Below are 17487 nucleotides of genomic sequence, written 5' to 3'. Positions count from 1 at the left end.
AAAAGACTGAGGGTAAGGGTTGGAGGAAGGGTCTAGGAGGCTGAGAGTCCAGGGTCTCTCTACCATATCCTATACTGACAGGGAGCTGCCTCCCATATACACACCCTGATGAATGATGCCCCAAAGTGTACACCTCTAGTGTCCCCAGTATACACACATGACACTGGCACCCTGCAAGGGTCTATCACTTTTACTCCTGCCCAGAGCCCCCAGGGTTTGGGCCCCATCATGCTTGTGTGTATGAACATTCCACTACCTCACCTACCACTTATGGGTACAGGTCCCTGCATTAACTCAACCACATTCTCTGCTAACTACTAAGTCAAGACACAGCTGGGGTCTGATTGATAAGCCCACGAAGTGCTCCCAATGTAGTGGGGGACACATATGGACACATCTGGCTGGGGGGTCAGGAAGGGGTCAGGAAAGGGTCATAGAGGAGGTGATGTTTGAGCACAGAAAAAGGGCAAATGAGGAAAGGGGGCTGCTTGGGGTGGAAGCCAGCTGATGAGGGTGCAGAGGGGTCACCTCGGAGCTGCGGTCAAATCTCTGGGTTGAATAGGCACAGGGTGGGGGAGGGGAGACCTAGAGGAAAGCTGGGAGTTCTCCTTGGGAGATTAAGAAGATGGGCAGAGATTGTTAAAGGGCCAGGCTTATCTTTAGCTACCAGGTCCCAAAAAGAATAGTCCCCTGAATCTGCACAGGGACATACATCCCCCCTGCTCCCCATACCCAGTCTGTCACCCATATGCCATCCCCCACATGAAGACGAAGATAATATACCTCCTCTTCTACCCAAACCCACCCACAATGCCCAGTGTCTTGCCCCTCCTCCCCAGTTTAGACGCCTTCCCAAGTCAGCCTCCGTCCCTCATTCACTCCAGGAATTCCCTGCCCTCCAGCGTGGGTCCGGAAGTCCTGGCTCAGAGGTCCAGACACCTAGTCTTGGGGAAGGTAGGTGGGGAAGCAGGGGTCTGTTTTTCTGAATCTTGAAGCCAACATGCACTCCCAGTGCCCACAGACTCATACACTCACAGAGCTTGCGCTTGACCCCCAACCCAGTCACTGGGGTCTTCTTTCCCTGAACCTGCACACCTGCGTCCTCCATGTGAGTACGCGACACCTGAACTACCCCTCCCCTATCTTTGCCTTGTTAACATTTTCATAACCCCTTTAGGTCTCAGTTCTAAAGGCACTTCCTCGAGGATCCCCTCATGATGCCAGCCATGTCAGTCTCCTGTGAATAGCTTCCAGAGCCCCCATTCTTCTTTCTCCATCACAGTTCCTACTTTGAAATTATTCTATAATTGTTTGTGTGACTATTTGATTCAAGTCTGTCGTCCTCATTTCAGGGTGAGCTCAGGGAAGGCAGGGATGATGTCTGTTTTGTTTCCTGTGCCTGGAACACAGTAGGCGCTCAGTAAATATTTGTGGGATGATTGGCACTGCCAGACACGCTCACCACACCTCACCACACACAGATGAGGCTGCAGGCTCCACAGAAGGGCCTGAAATGGCCCTAACCCTGAGCAGACCCGGGTGTCCTGGACTCACATACAAGGCCTAAGGAGGGAAGGAGGCAGGAGTGGCTGTGGCCCCATGATAACAAAGGCTGGGCCAGGCCCTGGGGGGCAGAACTGTCTGGCAGACCTGGGGCAAACAGCAATTGGGTGGCTCTCCCGGGAGTCAGGCCATGGAGTTTCCAGTCCTGCCCAGGGCTGTTCTCTGGCTGATCAGCCCCTCAACGCACGCAGGCACGCACGCACGCACGCACGCACACGTGAAAAGCCTGAGGGTCTGGAAGGACTCATACTTTGGTGGCAAATGAAGAGCTGAGCATGAGGGCGGGGCCAGGAGAGGGGCGGGCAGGTAGGTGCCTTTCTCCAAAGAGCCGCCACTCTGGAAAGTCTCTGCGTAGCCAGGCCGTGCGGGAGACGTGTCCTCACTGCTGGCTGCGGAGACTGTCTCCTTTTGTGCCTGTTCCCTGCCTTCAAAGCCAGCCTTGGACACCTGCTCCTCATTCCCAGCGTGGATTCTGGGATCCCTTCCCTCTGGACCTAACACCTGGATCTTGCCTTTGAAACCAGCCCTAGGTCCCTTCCCTTGGGTTCCTGGTGTCTCCCCAGGAGCCCTTGTCCTGGGCCATGGCCCAGAGGGTGGGCCTAGGGCCTCAGCGGCTGGAGGCTGTGACCATTCTGCTTTTGCTTGGATTATTCCAGTCCAGGATGGGTGAGTATGTACGGGGTGGGGGGGAGCGTGGGGCACGGGGAGGGGTGGTGCACAGGGGCCGAGGGTAGTATAACCCTTTTATGGGGCACGTCGCTTATTCTGGGCTCAAGAACCCTGGGCTTCAGCCTCCCTCACTCTTGACTTCTCCCTCTCCCTTCAACTTCAGCTTCCGGGGGGCGCCGGCCCACAGGAGAAGTGGCAGGTGCTAAGAGGTTGACAACTTGGGCCTTCTCTGCTTACCTATTCCTCTTTCTCTTTCCTTCCAGGAGCTCACGGGGCAGAAGGTAAGGCTTGCTGGGACAGTGGGGGAGGGGAAGAGGAGGGGACACAGACTCAGATTCCCATGGAGTATTCTGGGTTTTTTTTAAAGATTTTATTTTTCCTTTTTCTCCAAAGCCCCACGGTACATAGTTGTATATTTTTAGTTGTGGGTCCTTCTAGTGGTGGCATGTGGGATGCCACCTCAGTATGGTCTGACGAGCAGTGCCATGTCCACGCCTGGGATCTGAACCGACGAAACCCTGGGCCACTAAAGTGGAGCGTGCGAACTTAACCACTCGGGCCACCAGGCCGGCTCCCCGATGGGAGTGTTTAATGAGCGTCTGACCCTCTCTCTGCAGGGCTGTCTTGCCCACCCATATTGTCTTAAGTGCCCAAAATAGTTCTATGAGACGACATTATAGCCCTCATTCTATGGATAAAGAAACTGAGATGCAGAGAAGTGACCTGCCCAGGGCGCACAGCCAGTAAGCGGCAGAGCTGGCATTTAAACCCGGGTCTGACTCCAAAGGGGGGTTGTTTTGAAGAGAACAACCCAAGGGTCTCCCTTCTTCAAAGGCACACCTCTAGACTCCGAGTCAGGTTTTCACTCCCCACTTCACCACTTACTGGCTGTGTGTCGTTGGCCTGTCCCCTCACCTCTAAATGATGTTGAATATGTCTATTTCCTGGGGTTGTATGAGGAGTCAAGAAAATAAAGGAAGTGAAAGCCCTTTAGGGGCCTGGCATTGTTTGAACAGTCACTAAATAGTAACTACTGTCATTATCGGGAGAGGAGGAGGGGCCTCCTGGGCAGTTTTCTCTGCTCCTGGAAAGGTGACTTTGTGAAGGGCAGCTGGGTCCTGTTTCAAACAGCGACCTCAGCAGGGGTGGGGCTGTCCTGGAAACTAGACTTAGCACACCATGGGAGCCCGGCTGTTCTGTGCAAATGTTCAACACACATCCACAACTCCCTCTGTGTGCCCGGCCCCATGCTGGGCGCTGGGGACAGGGGGATCTGCTCTAGTCCCTGCGGCTAGGAAACGCCCAGGTTGGTGTGGTTGAAGCAGACACAGTCATAGACACAGGAACAACTGTGTGATTGGACAGTGTCGGGGAAGCGCGGGGCCCTGGGATCTCTGAGGCATTGCCTAACGCAGCCAGCAGGGTCAGGGCAGGCTCCATAGGCAAAGAGAAACTTGCCAAGCAGAGTAGTGATGAGGAAAGGTATTCTAGGCAGCATGACCTGGATAAGCAAAGATCTAGAGTTGAACAAGTGTATGGCCTCATGTGTGTGACAGGAAGTGTCCAGAGGGCTGGCTGGAGTTGATTTCGGTGTCATGGAAGGGCTGGAATGTATCTTAAGAGCAGTGTGCACCCAGGGAAGGATTTAAGCAGGGGTGAGACCTGGCCAGGTTTATGGTTTATGAAGATATTCAGACTTATAAGGAGTGGATGGGATGGAGGGCAGGAAGGCCTCAGAGGAAGGAAGGTAGGCAGTGGGTGCCGGATTGCAAGCAGGCAGAACTGACCATGACTGGTGAGCAGTGGGATGAACAAAGGGGTGGCTTCTTTCTGTGAACGCATTTCCCAAGCTCCAAACCAGATCTCCTGGGCTATATTGGGAGTAGCCGGGCTAAGCACCTGGTGGAGGGCCCCAGAAGGGCCTGACTTGCTCTCCTTCCTCCCTGGGCAGCATTCTGCGGCATGGCCTCCCAAGCACGCATCACAGGTGGTAGCAGTGCAGCCCCTGGCCAGTGGCCCTGGCAGGTCAGCATCACCTACGATGGCACCCACGTGTGTGGCGGTTCTCTTCTGTCTGAGCAGTGGGTGCTGTCGGCTGCTCATTGCTTCCCAAGGTACCAGCTGGATGGGGGGCAGGGAAGTCAAAAGTGGTCTGGAGGCCAAAGTTTAGGGATCAGTCTAGGTCAGAGGTTGGGGTTCTGCATTGAGTCTAGGGGTATCAAGTCAGGATCAGTCAGGAGTGAAGGCCAGAGGTTACAGGATAAAAGTAGGGTGCCATTTGGGGCCTGAAAGGTCCTTTGCCTGGGGTCAGAATCTGGGGTTGGATGCCACAGGCAACAGAGATCAGGGAGCTAGGACAGGTCTCCTGGGTTACAGCCTTTGCCCTTCTGCCTGCAGGGAGCACCGCAAGGAAGACTATGAGGTAAAGCTGGGGGCCAACCAGCTGGACTCCCACACGCCTGAGGCGGAGGTCCGCACTGTGGCACAGATCATTTCCCACAACAGCTACCGCCACGAGGGCTCCCAGGGCGACATTGCACTCCTCCGTCTCAGCAGCCCCATCACCTTCTCCCGCTACATCCGGCCCATCTGCCTCCCCGCAGCCAATGCCTCCTTCCCCAATGGCCTCCAATGTACTGTCACTGGATGGGGCCACGTGGCCCCCTCAGGTGAGGTGGGCGCTGATGTCTAGGTGGGCATGGAGGGGAGCCTAACTCAGGATAGGAGGCCCTGGGTAAGCATCTTTTGCCCCCACAGTGAGCCTCCTGGCCCCCAGGCCATTGCAACAACTTGAGGTGCCACTGATCAGTCGCGAGACATGTAACTGCTTATACAACACTGACGCCAAGCCCAATGAGCCCCACTTTATCCAGGAGGACATGGTGTGTGCTGGCTATCTGAAGGGGGGCAAGGATGCCTGCCAGGTAAATGCAGGGGATCTAGGGGAATGGCTGAGACAAGTGCATCTTGGGAGATGAGGGCTGGGTGGGGCTGGCATGGATGACTGGAGGCCTGGGGCCTAGTCCTGACAGCCAGTATATGGCTTTTCTCTTCAGGGTGACTCTGGGGGCCCACTCTCCTGCCCTGTGGGGGGCCTCTGGTACCTGGCAGGCATTGTGAGCTGGGGCGATGCCTGTGGGGCCCCCAACAGGCCTGGTGTGTACACTCTGACCTCCAGCTATACCTCCTGGATTAACTTCCATGTGACAAAGCTCCAGCCTCGTGTGGTGCCCCAAATCCAGGAGTCCCAGCCCGACAGCAACCTCTGCAGCAACCATCTGGCCTTCAACTCTGCTGAAGCCCAGGGCTTTTTGGGGCCCATCCTGCTGCTGCCACTAGGCCTGACGCTGGGCCTCTTTGGCCCATGACATGAGCACCGAGCTGCTCTCTCTGGGAGCTGACTGTGCTTCCAGGACTTGCACATCGCACCCAAGGGCAGATACTTGTTCCCAGGAATGGACCTGGCTCCTCCCTGACACTCTTTGTGCCTGGAGCCTCACGTGAGCCACTTCTTCCTCCCAGAAACCTGTTGGAGTCCAGGGCACCATCTTCAATTTTGAGTCCACTCTTCTGGGTCTGTTCTTTGGGACTAAACCCACAGTCAGGAGTTTTATTGCCTGTGGTACTGGCTAGAACCTCTGGCCACCTATACCTGCTGTCCACAAGCCTATTGTTTGGGCTCCTAAGGAGGTCCCAAGGAACCTTAGCTATGAAAAGAGGCCCTGGTTCCCCATCCTCTTTCTAGAAGACTGGGCAACTGCCCAGTTGATTGCTGCTGAAGGGCTGGCTCCAGAGCCCTGCCTGCTCTGCCTGATGAGCCCCATCACTTTATCCTCGTCCTGTCTTCTGGGCTGGGGCTGCCTCTGGGCAGCATGTTTTCAAGGACAGAAAAGGCCCCAATCTTGCCCCATTGGCTGACATGCCACCCTTCAGCCCTGAATCCTGGACTCCGGAGGACTGAGCCCCCACCGGAACTGGGCTCGGGCTTGGATCTGGGATGGGGGGTAAAAGGAGCAAGAAGGAATAAAATGTTTTGAGCACAGCTGGCTATGTCTGTGATATAAAATGAAAAACATCAGCTCTTGGCATCGCCCACCCACCCCCCAAGTCCAGAGCCACCAGCAGAACTTACTTTATTAAAAAAATGATGAAACAGGTCTGTACATATTTACAGGCTAGGGGGCAAGGAGGCACAGGTCCAGCAGCAGAGGCAGGGGCCACTCACTTCTTGGAGAGTTTGACTTGCTTGTGCTTGGGGGGTGCCCACTTGAGGCAGACAGAGTCCACTGTGGGGAGAAGAGGCATGAGAGGCAGAGCTGGGCCTCTGGGCCTGGCCTGATCTGGGCCCAGGCCAGGTTTCACTGCTAGGTGAGAACAAGGGCAGACTGAGTCCTGGGGAGGGGGCAGGGAAACCCAGGAATGAGTAACTTGCCCCAGGCATTGGGTCAGGGAGCTGGTCAGACTGGTTTGGGATCACATGACAGCAAAAAGGCGGCTTTGACTCCCAGCAGGTCTTACACCTACCCCCGACCCACTACCCACCTGTTATGGGTGGTTTCTTATATTGGGCACTTTTGAGGTGTTCCTCTACCAGCTTGGGTGTGACACAGATCACATGCTGGCCCTTCCAGTACTTGACCATGTTGAGGGACTGTAGGGTGCTGATGATGTCATTCTGGGTGATACTGGTCATCTGGCTGGGACAGCAAAAGGGGACAAGGAGACAGGATCGTGGTCAATCTTAGAAGAATCTTTCCCTCTTTGAGGGTTCCAGGAAGCCTCCCTTATGAGGTCTTTGATGGACAGCATGCCCTGGACAGGGCTGGGGACCAGGGCCCTCACCTAAGGTCCTTGATGGACAGTGTACCCCGGAAGTCTCGCAGGATCTCCAGCAGGACCCAAGACCAGTAGCTGCGGTAGCTGAGCTTGCCCAAGTCAGACAGTGGCTTCTCGGGGGAGCCTACTGTGCTCTCTAGCTTGGATAGCTCATAACCTGGCAGTGATGGAAATGAGGATCCTGAGGACCCACTGTCCTAGGCAATGCCCCCCCCCCCCCCCCCCAAGCTGTCCCTTGCTGGACAGGCTAGCAGCCACTCACTGAAAGCAATGAGGAACTTTCCGTAGCCACGGCGCTGGTAGGGGGGCAGGGTCAGGATGCAGGCCACGTTGTTACCATCTGGAGACTCCTTCTCCTGCAGGGGTGGGAGATCAGGACCTCCGGGGAGGCTCAGCCCCTTCTCCCGTTCATACTCCCTACCTTCCCTTAACCTGGGCTTCCTAACCCAGCACCTTAGAGAAGTAGCCGACGATGTGTGCTCCCTGCCTGTCCACCTCAGTCAAGATGTAAAAGACGAAGGGTTCCACGTCGAAGTACAATGTCTTGTGGTCCAGGAAAAGCTTGGCCAGCAGACACAGGTTCTGACAGTAAATCTGAGGGGTGGGAGAGGTGGAAGCAGGCTCAGGGAGCAAGTACAACTCCACTACCTTGTCCACCGAGGCCTGGGCAGGAGCTGTCACCCTGCTCTGCAAGTGCCAGGCTCCAGAAAAGCAGCCGGTGCCAGGCAGGTGAAAAATGGGCTCCTCACCAGAACAGTAGTATTAGAATTGGAAGGAATCTTGGAGTCATTTTCTGATGGACAGGGAAACTGAGAACCAGAGAGCTATTGGCAATGGAGGAGGTAATGGTAGAGCTAGACTAACCCTGACTACCACTTCCGAGTGCTAAATACGAGTTCAGTCTGCACAGATAGTGACTCAGGTTTCAGAGAAACAGGCTCAGAGAAATAGGTGGCTTGCCCAAGGCCCCACGGCTGGTGAGAGCTAGGGCAGGATTCAAACTGGTCTGAGAGTTCTGTCTTATTCATAGTTGTGTCCGTGTGCCTAGCACCAGGCTAAGTATGAAGCTGGGTGCTTGGTAAGTGTCTGCTGAATGGTTGAGCCTCGAGCCTGACTCTGAAGCCTGAGTTGTCTGCCCACTTGGCCGCGCTCCTCTGCTGGGCCTCACTAGCCTCCTTGCTGCAGGACCAGACACCAACCCACACAAGAGACCAACGTCAGGAGGGACAATGGGACCTTGAGGTTGGCTTCATGGCACAGATCAGGCAGCCCTCTGGTTTATGACATCTTTTAGATCCACTCTCATTTGACCCAACAATTGTGTGAGCTCAGCATTGCTAGTCCCATTTTTTTAGGAGGAAACTGAGGCTCTGGGAGGGGAAGTGCTTGCCTGAGGCCTCAAAGCTGACAGACGGTAGAGCTGGAAAGAACCCCCAGGTCTCCTGCTGGAGTCCTTTCTGCCACTCCCCCTGTTTGTGCTCAGGAAGGCGGAGCAGCAGGCAAGGGCCAGGCTTAGAGCAGATATTCCCCAAGCTTATATATTACAAGGCTGGTTGAGCCCCAAGAGGTCACCAAAAATAACAAAGGCCATGTTTACTACACCTACTTGGTGCCAGGCACTGTGCTAAGCATTAGACATTGCTGTCTCATTTATTCCACTAACAACCCCACTAGATAAATATTATCACGACTACTGTCTTATGGATAAGAAAACAGGAACAAACATTAAGTAAATTGTCCAAGGTCAGCTAGGAAGTAACAGGGCAACCTGAAGCCAGGAGCCACTCCGAAGCCTGCCCTCTTCATCTTACACTCTACTGCCTTTCCACAGGAAACCATCTCACTTGATGAGACCTTCCCAGACTGACTGAGCAAAGGCCAGGTTCTCAATGACAGCAAAGCACACCCCAAAGGCCCTGCCCCCACTGAAGTCTTTCTGCCAGGAACAAGCAACGCAGCCGTCAGAGCCACCAAGCTCTCAGGTAGGAAACCTTACACAAAGCAGTTCCCTCCCAGGAAAAACAAACACCTTTCCTTCAGGCAGAAAGAGAAAGTGCTTCTAGAAGCAGCCTCAGGCACAACAATCTCCACTCTGGGTTCCAGGACTGCTTAAACTTAAACTACCCGATCAGGAGAAAAGTCCTCAGGAACAGACGGAAACCCAGTCCCCAAGGCTGGCACCACAGGGCCATGTGTTTACTATGCACCAACCACAGGCCAAGTGCCAGGCTAAGCACAGTCCCGCAGGCCTTTTCCCGGTGGAGGCTCATCCTAAGGCTGGCCTCTATCCTTTGGTGACAAAAAGGATCGTCAGGAGGTGCCCAGTGCTTCCCCACAGCGCAATCCAGCTCACCTTGTGGTCTTTGCCATCCACCTCGTACACAGAGATGTTGCTCTTGCGATAGATTTCCTTTCCTGGGGGCTGCCGCCACTGACACTGGCCCTGGGGGTGGGCATGGGGAGATACAGGCTTGAGACCCGAAGGTTCTCTGCTAGGTGTCCCCATCCCACCCCATGTGGCTTGCAGCAAGGCTCTGCTTCTCTCAGTTTCCCCATCTGTAGACCCTGGGCTGAACACCTCCCCTACATGGAGTAATCCTCCCAAATGCCTGAGAAGACACAGCCCATTTTACAGATGAAGAAACCAAGGCACAGAGAAGCTAAGTAACTGGCTCGCACATCACACACCTAGATGGTTCAAGTCCAGGTCGGTCTGGCTCTAGAGGACTCTGGATGACTCTCATCTATGACAATGGTGTTTCCTAAACCACACTCATTTGCTGCAGATTGCACCCTTTGGGAAACACCCTGCTGTGCCAGTGAAGAGAGCCCCCTGCCCCTGGCAGCTCTCGTGTACCAATGCTTTCCATCTGTCCACACCTTATGGTCCCAGTGCTCAGGGGCCAGGCTTGCTTCCTCTCTTGCACCAAGGAACCTGGCACTGGGATGGCCTTGATAGATGCGGTGAAAGGCAAGGGACTCAAGGAGAGATAAGGGCAGGGATTACTGTCCCCATTCCACAGAAGAGGAAGCTGAGGTCTGGGGAGGGGCAGCAAGTTGGCCAACGTCTCTCCAGCAAAGACAAAACCAGGCCTGGAATCTAGCTCTCTCAACCCGTGGGCTTTTCCTTGTACTCCACTCTTCTGGATCTCTCTCTTCCCTAGTGCTGCTGCTTCAGCTGCCCTCAGCCTCTAAGCCCGCCTCTCTCACCAGGCCCGGCCGGGCCAGCCTCACCAAGTGGAAGCGGTAGCTCTTCTCATATTTCATATACTTGAGGCAGTACTCGCAGAGCCAGAGCTTGGGCTGCTTCCCATAGTCTTCAGGGAATGGCGAGAAGTACCAAGCATCGATTTCATAGTTTCCAATATGGATCTTGTCCACATACTTCACCTTGGTGATCTGTGGGCAAGGTGGGAGTGGAGAGCAGTGGATGGCTCAGCTGGGGCAAAGAAAGCAGCGGGGAGGGAGTGCCTGCAGTCAGGACCCCTGCCCCTGCTTACCGCCTCATGCTCCTTCTCCAAGGCTGCTGTCGTGGGGTCCATCTCTGCATAGGTCTGGACAAGGAAAGAGCAGTGGACAGAGGTGAACAGAAATGGTGGTCAGCCCATCCCTCCCGTGCCCAAGAAGTCAGTGCTTTCCCTCTGTCTTCCAGACCCCATCCTCTGAATGACAGTAAGAACGATACGAATAGCTAACTTGTTTTACCTGGATTTGAAGCTGGCTGGTCCAAGCTCCTCTCCCATCTGCCCACCCACCCGTACATCCCAGACGGCCCTGATACCCGAATTTGGACCTTCTGCCAGATGAACAGGGCTAGGATCAGGAGGCCTGGGTCGAGTCCTTGGGTTGATAAGAGCTCCAGCTATACAATGGGATCACTCCAGTTCTGCCAAAGTTGTCGCGAGACAGGTGCAATAATGGATCTTGTCTTCCATGCCCATAGAAAGAATTGGTGCGGACTCCCCAATGTGCCTGGACTTCTTTCCTGAGCACCAGACCCCCTGAGGTGCCTGCCCATGGGACTGCTCCCAGAGGTCCCTCCACAGGCACATCAGACTGTAGGTGTCCAGAAAGGAACTCAACCTTTCCTGCCTGCAAACCTGTTCATCCTCCCAGGTTCCCCACGTCACAGGGAGCATCAGTCTCCTGCAACTGCCCAAGACCAATAACGGGCCTGCTCTTAAGTTTCCTCCCTCTCTCTCAACCTGGCATTCAATTAACGGCCAAGTTCTGTCAACTCTACCTACTTGACATCTCTGGAATTCTCCTCTCTGTCCCACTCCTAACAGCCACTGCCACCACCTTAGGTCTGGATAATTGACTAGGCCTCCTTAGATTCCCAGCCTCCAGTCGTCGCCCCTTCAAATCTACACTGCTGACAACACCCCTCTTTTCTCAGCCTTCACGCCTTTGCACATGCAGTTCTTTTCTCCTTGAATGCCCTTCCCTTTCCTTTCGCCACCACAAAATGCTGGCTCCGCCTAGTACAGAGCATGAGCTAGGTGAGTGCATGATGAGGCAGAGCTTTGTGACCTAGCATGTGTAATTGTTCTTACTCTGCTCCTTCTTGTCCTTCAAGGCTCACGTCCTGCAGGAGGCCTGACTGGATTCTTTCGATGCAGAATACACCCTCTCCTTCCCAAGTCAGGAACGCAGTGGGTAACAACAATACCTTCTGACTGTCCCCACTTGGTGTGCCCTATTTTCCAAGTCCTTAGAGAGCAGAGACTAAAAATCATGTCACACTCACAGCACATTCTGTTCCTAGGCCTGACTGTAGGAGGAACCAAGGACAGCCTGACAACAGAGGGGGGACCCAAGGCCTATGACCTACACCAAAGTAGATGGCAGCCTTGCCCTGTAGTTGAGAAGGCAGAAAGGAGCCAGTGTTTCACCCAGAACCCCCTTCCCGCCTGCATGGCCTCGTTTAACCCTTTTGGCAACCCTGAGATACAGCATTCTTTCTATTTTACAGAAAAGTAAACAGGCAGGGAGAGGTAAGGTCACTCACTCTTGGGGACTAGCTAGCTGCCATCTACTCCAAATGCCAAGAACTCCACAGGCATTATTTCATTTGGTCCTCACAGTGAGCCTGAGACAAGAGTGCTCATTATCCGCACTGCACAAAAGAGGAAACTGAGGCACAAAGAGGTGAGGTCAGTTGCCCTAGGTCAACACAGTTGGGCAAGGGCCCTTGGTCTGTCCAGCTCTGAGCCTAACCCCTGCAAAGATGAGGGAAGAAAGATTTTCCTCCTTATAGGCCTCTTTAAAACGTATTTCCCAACTCTCACAAGACACAATCCTCTTCTGCAAATGCATTGAAGGACTACAAAAAACACTAATTTTCTTAAATGCTGCAATTTATTTAGAATTAAACATTAATTAGGCTCTGAAGAACCTTGCTGATTATCTCGCTGATTATCCATCCTTTATTACCATTGGCCCATTGTCATTCACCCTGCTGATTACCAGCTTGGAGGCAGGTACATCTTTGAGACTTAAATTTACCAGTGCAACCTCACTGAGGAACTAAGAGAAGCTTAGACCTGTGCTGTCCAATCAAGCAGCCACTAGCCACAGGCAGCTACTTAAATTTATTAAATTTAAATAAAATTTAATTCTCAGTCACATGAAACACATTTCAAGGGTTCAATAGCCACATGTGGCTAGTGGCTGCTCTACTGGACAGTACAGACATAGATCACTGACATTTTGTCACAGGAAGTCCAACTGGACGGTGCTGCCTCAGACCTTAAGAGGTCTTTCTAGTTCAGGGTATTTCAATTTTTTTTTATCACAACCCACAGTAGGAAGTGCAGTTAGCACTGTAAACCAGTTGACATGTTTGTGTACATAAATGTGTATTTGTATGAGAAATAAAGTTTCTCAAAATAATACTTGCCTTTAACAAAGTTCAACGCACTCTGATATTTTCCACCTTATCCTATTTCTCTCTTCCATTTAAAAGATATAAACGCTGGTCACAATGCACTAAACTAATTTGGCAATCTACTAACAGCTGTGCCCCACAGTTTGAAAAACATTGCTGCAGAGCACACAACAGGTACTCAGAAGGATGAAAGTGCCTGGTTGAAACTAATGAATGTCTGAGTGCCTTGAGAACTCAGCAAACCCTGTTCTCGTCTGCACTCCCCACTTTACAAATCAAGAAACCGAGGCTCAGAGTGGGGAGGAAAGTAACCCCCCAGGGGCAGGCTGGCTTGGTGAAAAGAACCCAGGTTTTAGAAACAAATGGTCTGAGTTTCTAGGATGTGTCAAAGCCATGGTTAATGGTCTGTGCCCCACAGCAGAAGAATCTAGTTGGCAAATCTAATTCCTGACTGGGTTCCTAAACTCATCTGTTCCTTCCCTGTAAACTGAGGAGAATAATAATGCTTACCTCTCAGGGTTGCTGTGAAACTTCATTGAGATCATATATTAAAATACTTAGCCTAAAACTTTGACACGCAAGTCAATAAATGTTTGCCATTATTATTCTAATTCCAGCCCACCTTTTTACTAGCTGCGTGACCTTGGGTATGTTACCTAATCTCTCTGAGCCTGCTTCCTCATTCACAAAAGGAAATAATTATCCCTGTGGTGTTGAATTGTTATGGAGGATTTGATGAGCTTATGCATGTACAGTACTCAGCATGATGTCTGGCAATAGCAAGTGCCCAACATCATTCATTCTCTTTCTTTCCCTTGGACTTCAAGTTATTCAGTCTAACGTGGCACAGCCAATAGGAGATGAAAGAGGCTATCGGTGCAGGAGGCCTGAGTTCCAGTCCCAACTGTACCATTTCTTTGCTGTGAGACTGCAGCCAAGCCCTTGCCCTCCCTGAGCCTCAGTTTTCTCATCTGTGAAGAGCACATAAGAAGAAACAGGTAAAGTCCCTGACACACTGTAGGAGCTTAAGAACTGGAAACTGCTGTGGTTTTGGCACTGGGACCCAAGGGAGTTGGCAGAGGCAGCTGAACCTCCTGGGGCCCTGGGGAAGGGGAGGGGCCCGGACCTTCTGCACGTGGTTGATCTCATCATGCTTGCGCTTCTGGTTGCGAGTGATCTTGCGCTCAGGCTGCTCAGCCAGCTCACTCAGGTACTTCTCTGAATTCTTCTGCACAGCATCCTTGACTGTCTTGGTCAGTGCCAGCCGGTTCTTGTCTACCCATTCGTCCAGTCGCCGGTTAACTGTGAGGATGGGCCATGAGGGTGTTGCCTTTCTACCCCTCTCCCCCAACCCAGGCCTGGATACCCCAAGTCACTCACAGCCCACGTAATGTACATAGAATTCCTCTCGGCCCTCCTGATCATTCACTCGAGACTGGATCACTTCAGCAGAATCTGTGAAGGATAAAGGCTAGAATCATCAGGAAGGAAGGCAGGGCTGGAACAAGAGGGATCCCCGACACTGAGCAGCAGTTTCCAGATTTCAGGACCACAAGCTAACTTGACCTGTCCACATCTGCCATTCAATAACTGCCTGTGAGATGGGCCAGGATGGAGCTATTATTCTTATTTTTCTTTTTTTTGAGGAAGGGTAACCCTCAGCTAACATCTGTCACCAATCCTCCTTTTTCGCTGAGGAAGACCAACCCTGAGCTAACATTGTGCCCATCTTCCTCTAATTTATATGTAGGACACCCGCCACAGCATGGCTTGATGAGCAGTGCATAGGTCCACAGCCGGGATCTGAACCGGCGAACCCCAGGCTGCTGAAGCGCAACATGCGAACTTAACTGCTGTGCCACTGGGCTGGCCCCTGTTATTCTTATTTTTTAAATTTTTATTATTTGAGGAAGATTAGCCCTGAGCTAACGTCTGCCACCAATCCTCCTCTTTTTGCCAAGGAAGACTGGCCCTGAACATCTGTGCCCATCTTCCTCTACTTTATACATGGGACGCCTACCACAGCATGGCCTGCCAAGCGGTGCCATGTCCACACCTGGGATTCAAACCGGTGAACCCTGGCTGCCAAAGCGGAAGGTGTGAACTTCACCACTGCGCCACCAGGCTGGCCCTGTTATTCTTATTTTACAGATGAGAAAACTGAGGCTTACCCAGGCTCACAGAGTTGAAAAGTGCTAAGAACTAATACTTAACTGGGTTTAAGTGTGCCTCCAAACTCAATGCTTGTTTTACTATACTCAGTCATTCATTTGTTCAGGGGTCAAGAGGGCTGGCTCTGGAGTCAGACAGCCTAGGTTTCTATATAATTCTAGCTCCTGACTTCCTAGCTATGTTTAACTGAGCAAGTTGTTTCAGCTTTCTGAACCTGTTTCTTCCTCTGTAAAAGAGGGCTATTACCCACCTCAGAAGATGAGTTAATGCCTCTAAAGCTTTAGCAGTATAGCACCTGACAACTAGCAGACTATTCAATAAATGAGTACAGCAACCACTGCATGTCTGGCCCTATGCTGTATTCTTGCTTGGTTCAGAGGACACAGCAATGAATCACAAGTGGTCCTGCCGCCCAGAAGCTCTCACTTTGAAAGGGGAAGACACAGACAGACAATGACAACATAATATTACACATACCACGGCTGAGGTATGAAGAAAATGTTGCAGGAACATACAGAAGGGAATGATTCACTTGGCCTGAGGGGAGTGAGGAATGGCATCGCAGGTGATATGGTGTTAAAAAGATGAGTAGGAGCTTGCCAGGTGAACAAGGAGAAAGGGAAGAAAGGGCAGAGGGCACAAGCGGTAAAAGGCATATGGTCTTCAGAAGACATAGTGTGGTCTGGTCTGGCAATGGCCTTTGCTAGGGGTGACTAGAGAGGTCACAAAGATAAATGACATTCTGAGGAACTTGGGGGGTTTTTAAAGATGAGGCAAGGCAATGGAAGGGAAGGAAAAGCTCGTTTTTCTGTTCTGGAAGGTCTCCGCTGGCGGCTGTAGCGGACGGATGGAACGGGAAGTAGCACAGACAAGAGAGAACAGCGAGGAAGCAAGGCTAAGAGGAAAAGGGAATGAAGCCTAAAAGAGGGCAAGGAAGTGGAAAAGGAGCTCTATATACAAGAAGAATTCGGCGACAGCCTGACAGGTAGGGCTTATAGGCGGCGCCCGGGATAGCCTGAAACTCCGCCTTCTCTTTCCTCCAGCCCCGCCCCGCACGACTCCCAGCCCCTCAGAGAACCCGTTCCCAGGCCCCGCCCACGCCCCTAAACCCCGCCCTCACGCCAGGTGCTATCCGGCCGCCGGCACAGGTACGTTTCTCCGATCTCCACGGTGACTTCCGGCTCGCCGCGCGCCGGCGTCGGCGGAGAGACGCGGCCCGGGGACGACGGGGCAGTTCCCTCGACTGCCGCATTCTCCCCGGGCCCGGGCTCGCTCTCCCCCGAGATCCCTGAAGTCGCCGCCGCAACCGCCGCAGCAGCTGCCTGTGCCGCCATCGCTGTAGTGGAAGTGACGCCAGACTCCGGCGCCGCGCAGCGCTTTCAGCTCCGGGTCAGCGACGCGTGGCGGAGGCCGCGGCAGGCTGGAGGGTGGGGTCTGTGACGTGGCCGGAGCTCATTGGTTGCTGCGGCCATCTTCGCGGCCCCGAGACAAGCTTGACGTTTCCTCTGCCAAGTGTCCTGGAGTTCTTTTTTTCGGTATGGAAATATGGTTGCACCCTAGAGTTGAAAAGAGGAGAAGGACTTCCCTGATGTGATGACTCAGCTCTGTCATTTTAAAGGCCCTGGTGTCTGAAGAAGTCAAAACATGCCAGTGATCAGAGGGCGCTGCCCCCATCTTAACGGGGCGGAGCCAGAGCAGCCTCCCTGGCTGCCTGGCATTCGGGCCGCGAGGCAGGAATTAACACCCAGCCCTGCGCCGCCCACTTCGCTAGCCTAATACCGATCACCCCTCTTTGAAGATTGAAGAAATTGCCTTCCTTGCTCAGGGTGAGGAAAGGATACAGTTGGAGAGGGAGAAGCAGGACAAGTGTGTCCAGGGACACCCAATAAAACACTCTCACAGAATCAAGCCTTTCTAAAGAAAGGACCAGGCCCCCAAACCAGACGCCCGCTGAACAGACACTAGCCAAAGGCAGTGGACATAATGGAGAGTGTTTTGGGCTTAGTGAGTGAGGAATCCTGGGTTCTGGCTCTACTCTGGGTAAGGTATACAAGTGTGTCCATTCTCAGAGTGTAGGTAAAGGTAAAACTGTATATAAGCCATATAACTATATGAAAGTTAAACCACATATTTATCTCTCTCCTATGTATATAAAACAAGTGTATTGCACAGTGCCAGACAGGGTAGGTGCTCAATAAACATTCCCTTTGGCCACTCTCTGAATCTTCTCTGACTTATAATTTGGTTATTGGGCTTAGACAGAAACAATTCTAAGAGGGGTGTAATGCTCAAGGCCCGAGGTTACAGATCAAGAAATACTTGAGTTAGGTATTTGGGGGCGGGGGGGGGGGGGGGGG

At 52.8% G+C, this 17487-nt stretch overlaps 2 protein-coding genes across 4 annotated transcripts in view; one reads left to right on the top strand and one right to left on the bottom strand.

Annotated features, from left to right (window-relative positions):
* Positions 1 to 1857: 1857 nt before the first annotated feature.
* On the top strand, positions 1858 to 6274 carry PRSS8 (serine protease 8). 2 transcript variants are annotated; one of them, XM_046665815.1, is made up of 6 exons: positions 1859 to 2229; positions 2496 to 2513; positions 4184 to 4346; positions 4630 to 4901; positions 4990 to 5156; positions 5289 to 6274. In XM_046665815.1, the coding sequence occupies exons 1-6, from the start codon at positions 2145 to 2147 to the stop codon at positions 5598 to 5600; spliced, it is 1017 nt and encodes a 338-aa protein (XP_046521771.1). In that variant the 5' UTR covers positions 1859 to 2144; the 3' UTR covers positions 5601 to 6274. The 2 variants fall into 2 exon arrangements, with proteins under 2 accessions (XP_046521772.1, XP_046521771.1); XM_046665816.1 differs by lacking the exon at positions 2496 to 2513 and having other exon boundaries at positions 1858 to 2229.
* A 74-nt stretch (positions 6275 to 6348) lies between these two features.
* Positions 6349 to 17487, bottom strand: part of KAT8 (lysine acetyltransferase 8) — a 13347-nt gene continuing 2208 nt past the window's right edge. The window contains exons 2-12 of one of the 2 annotated variants that reach the window (XM_046665807.1): positions 16251 to 16686; positions 14339 to 14413; positions 14085 to 14260; positions 10569 to 10622; positions 10303 to 10467; positions 9422 to 9511; positions 7522 to 7662; positions 7331 to 7424; positions 7075 to 7225; positions 6775 to 6929; positions 6349 to 6518 (exon numbers count right to left, since the gene is read on the bottom strand). In XM_046665807.1, the coding sequence (XP_046521763.1) occupies positions 6454 to 6518; positions 6775 to 6929; positions 7075 to 7225; positions 7331 to 7424; positions 7522 to 7662; positions 9422 to 9511; positions 10303 to 10467; positions 10569 to 10622; positions 14085 to 14260; positions 14339 to 14413; positions 16251 to 16464 (1380 nt within the window). In that variant the 5' untranslated portion in view covers positions 16465 to 16686 and the 3' untranslated portion in view covers positions 6349 to 6453. Of the gene's footprint in view, positions 6519 to 6774; positions 6930 to 7074; positions 7226 to 7330; positions 7425 to 7521; positions 7663 to 9421; positions 9512 to 10302; positions 10468 to 10568; positions 10623 to 14084; positions 14261 to 14338; positions 14414 to 16250; positions 16687 to 17487 lie in introns of those variants that run through there. The other variant, XM_046665808.1, reaches the window with a different exon arrangement.

Source organism: Equus quagga, chromosome 7 (genome assembly GCF_021613505.1).
Source record: "Equus quagga isolate Etosha38 chromosome 7, UCLA_HA_Equagga_1.0, whole genome shotgun sequence".
In the NCBI taxonomy this organism is placed as follows: Eukaryota; Metazoa; Chordata; class Mammalia; order Perissodactyla; family Equidae; genus Equus; species Equus quagga.
The sequence above is the reverse complement of the archived record's forward strand: the minus strand, read 5'-3'. Positions and strand labels throughout refer to the sequence as shown.

Coding starts and splice junctions, on each gene's coding strand:
- PRSS8 (XM_046665815.1), top strand. CDS start 2,145: ATGGCCCAGAGGGTGGGCCTAGGGCCTCAGCGGCTGGAGGCTGTGACC. Junction 4,347..4,629: donor GCTGCTCATTGCTTCCCAAG/GTACCAGCTGGA, acceptor TTCTGCCTGCAG/GGAGCACCGCAAGGAAGACT. Junction 4,902..4,989: donor GGGCCACGTGGCCCCCTCAG/GTGAGGTGGGCG, acceptor TTGCCCCCACAG/TGAGCCTCCTGGCCCCCAGG.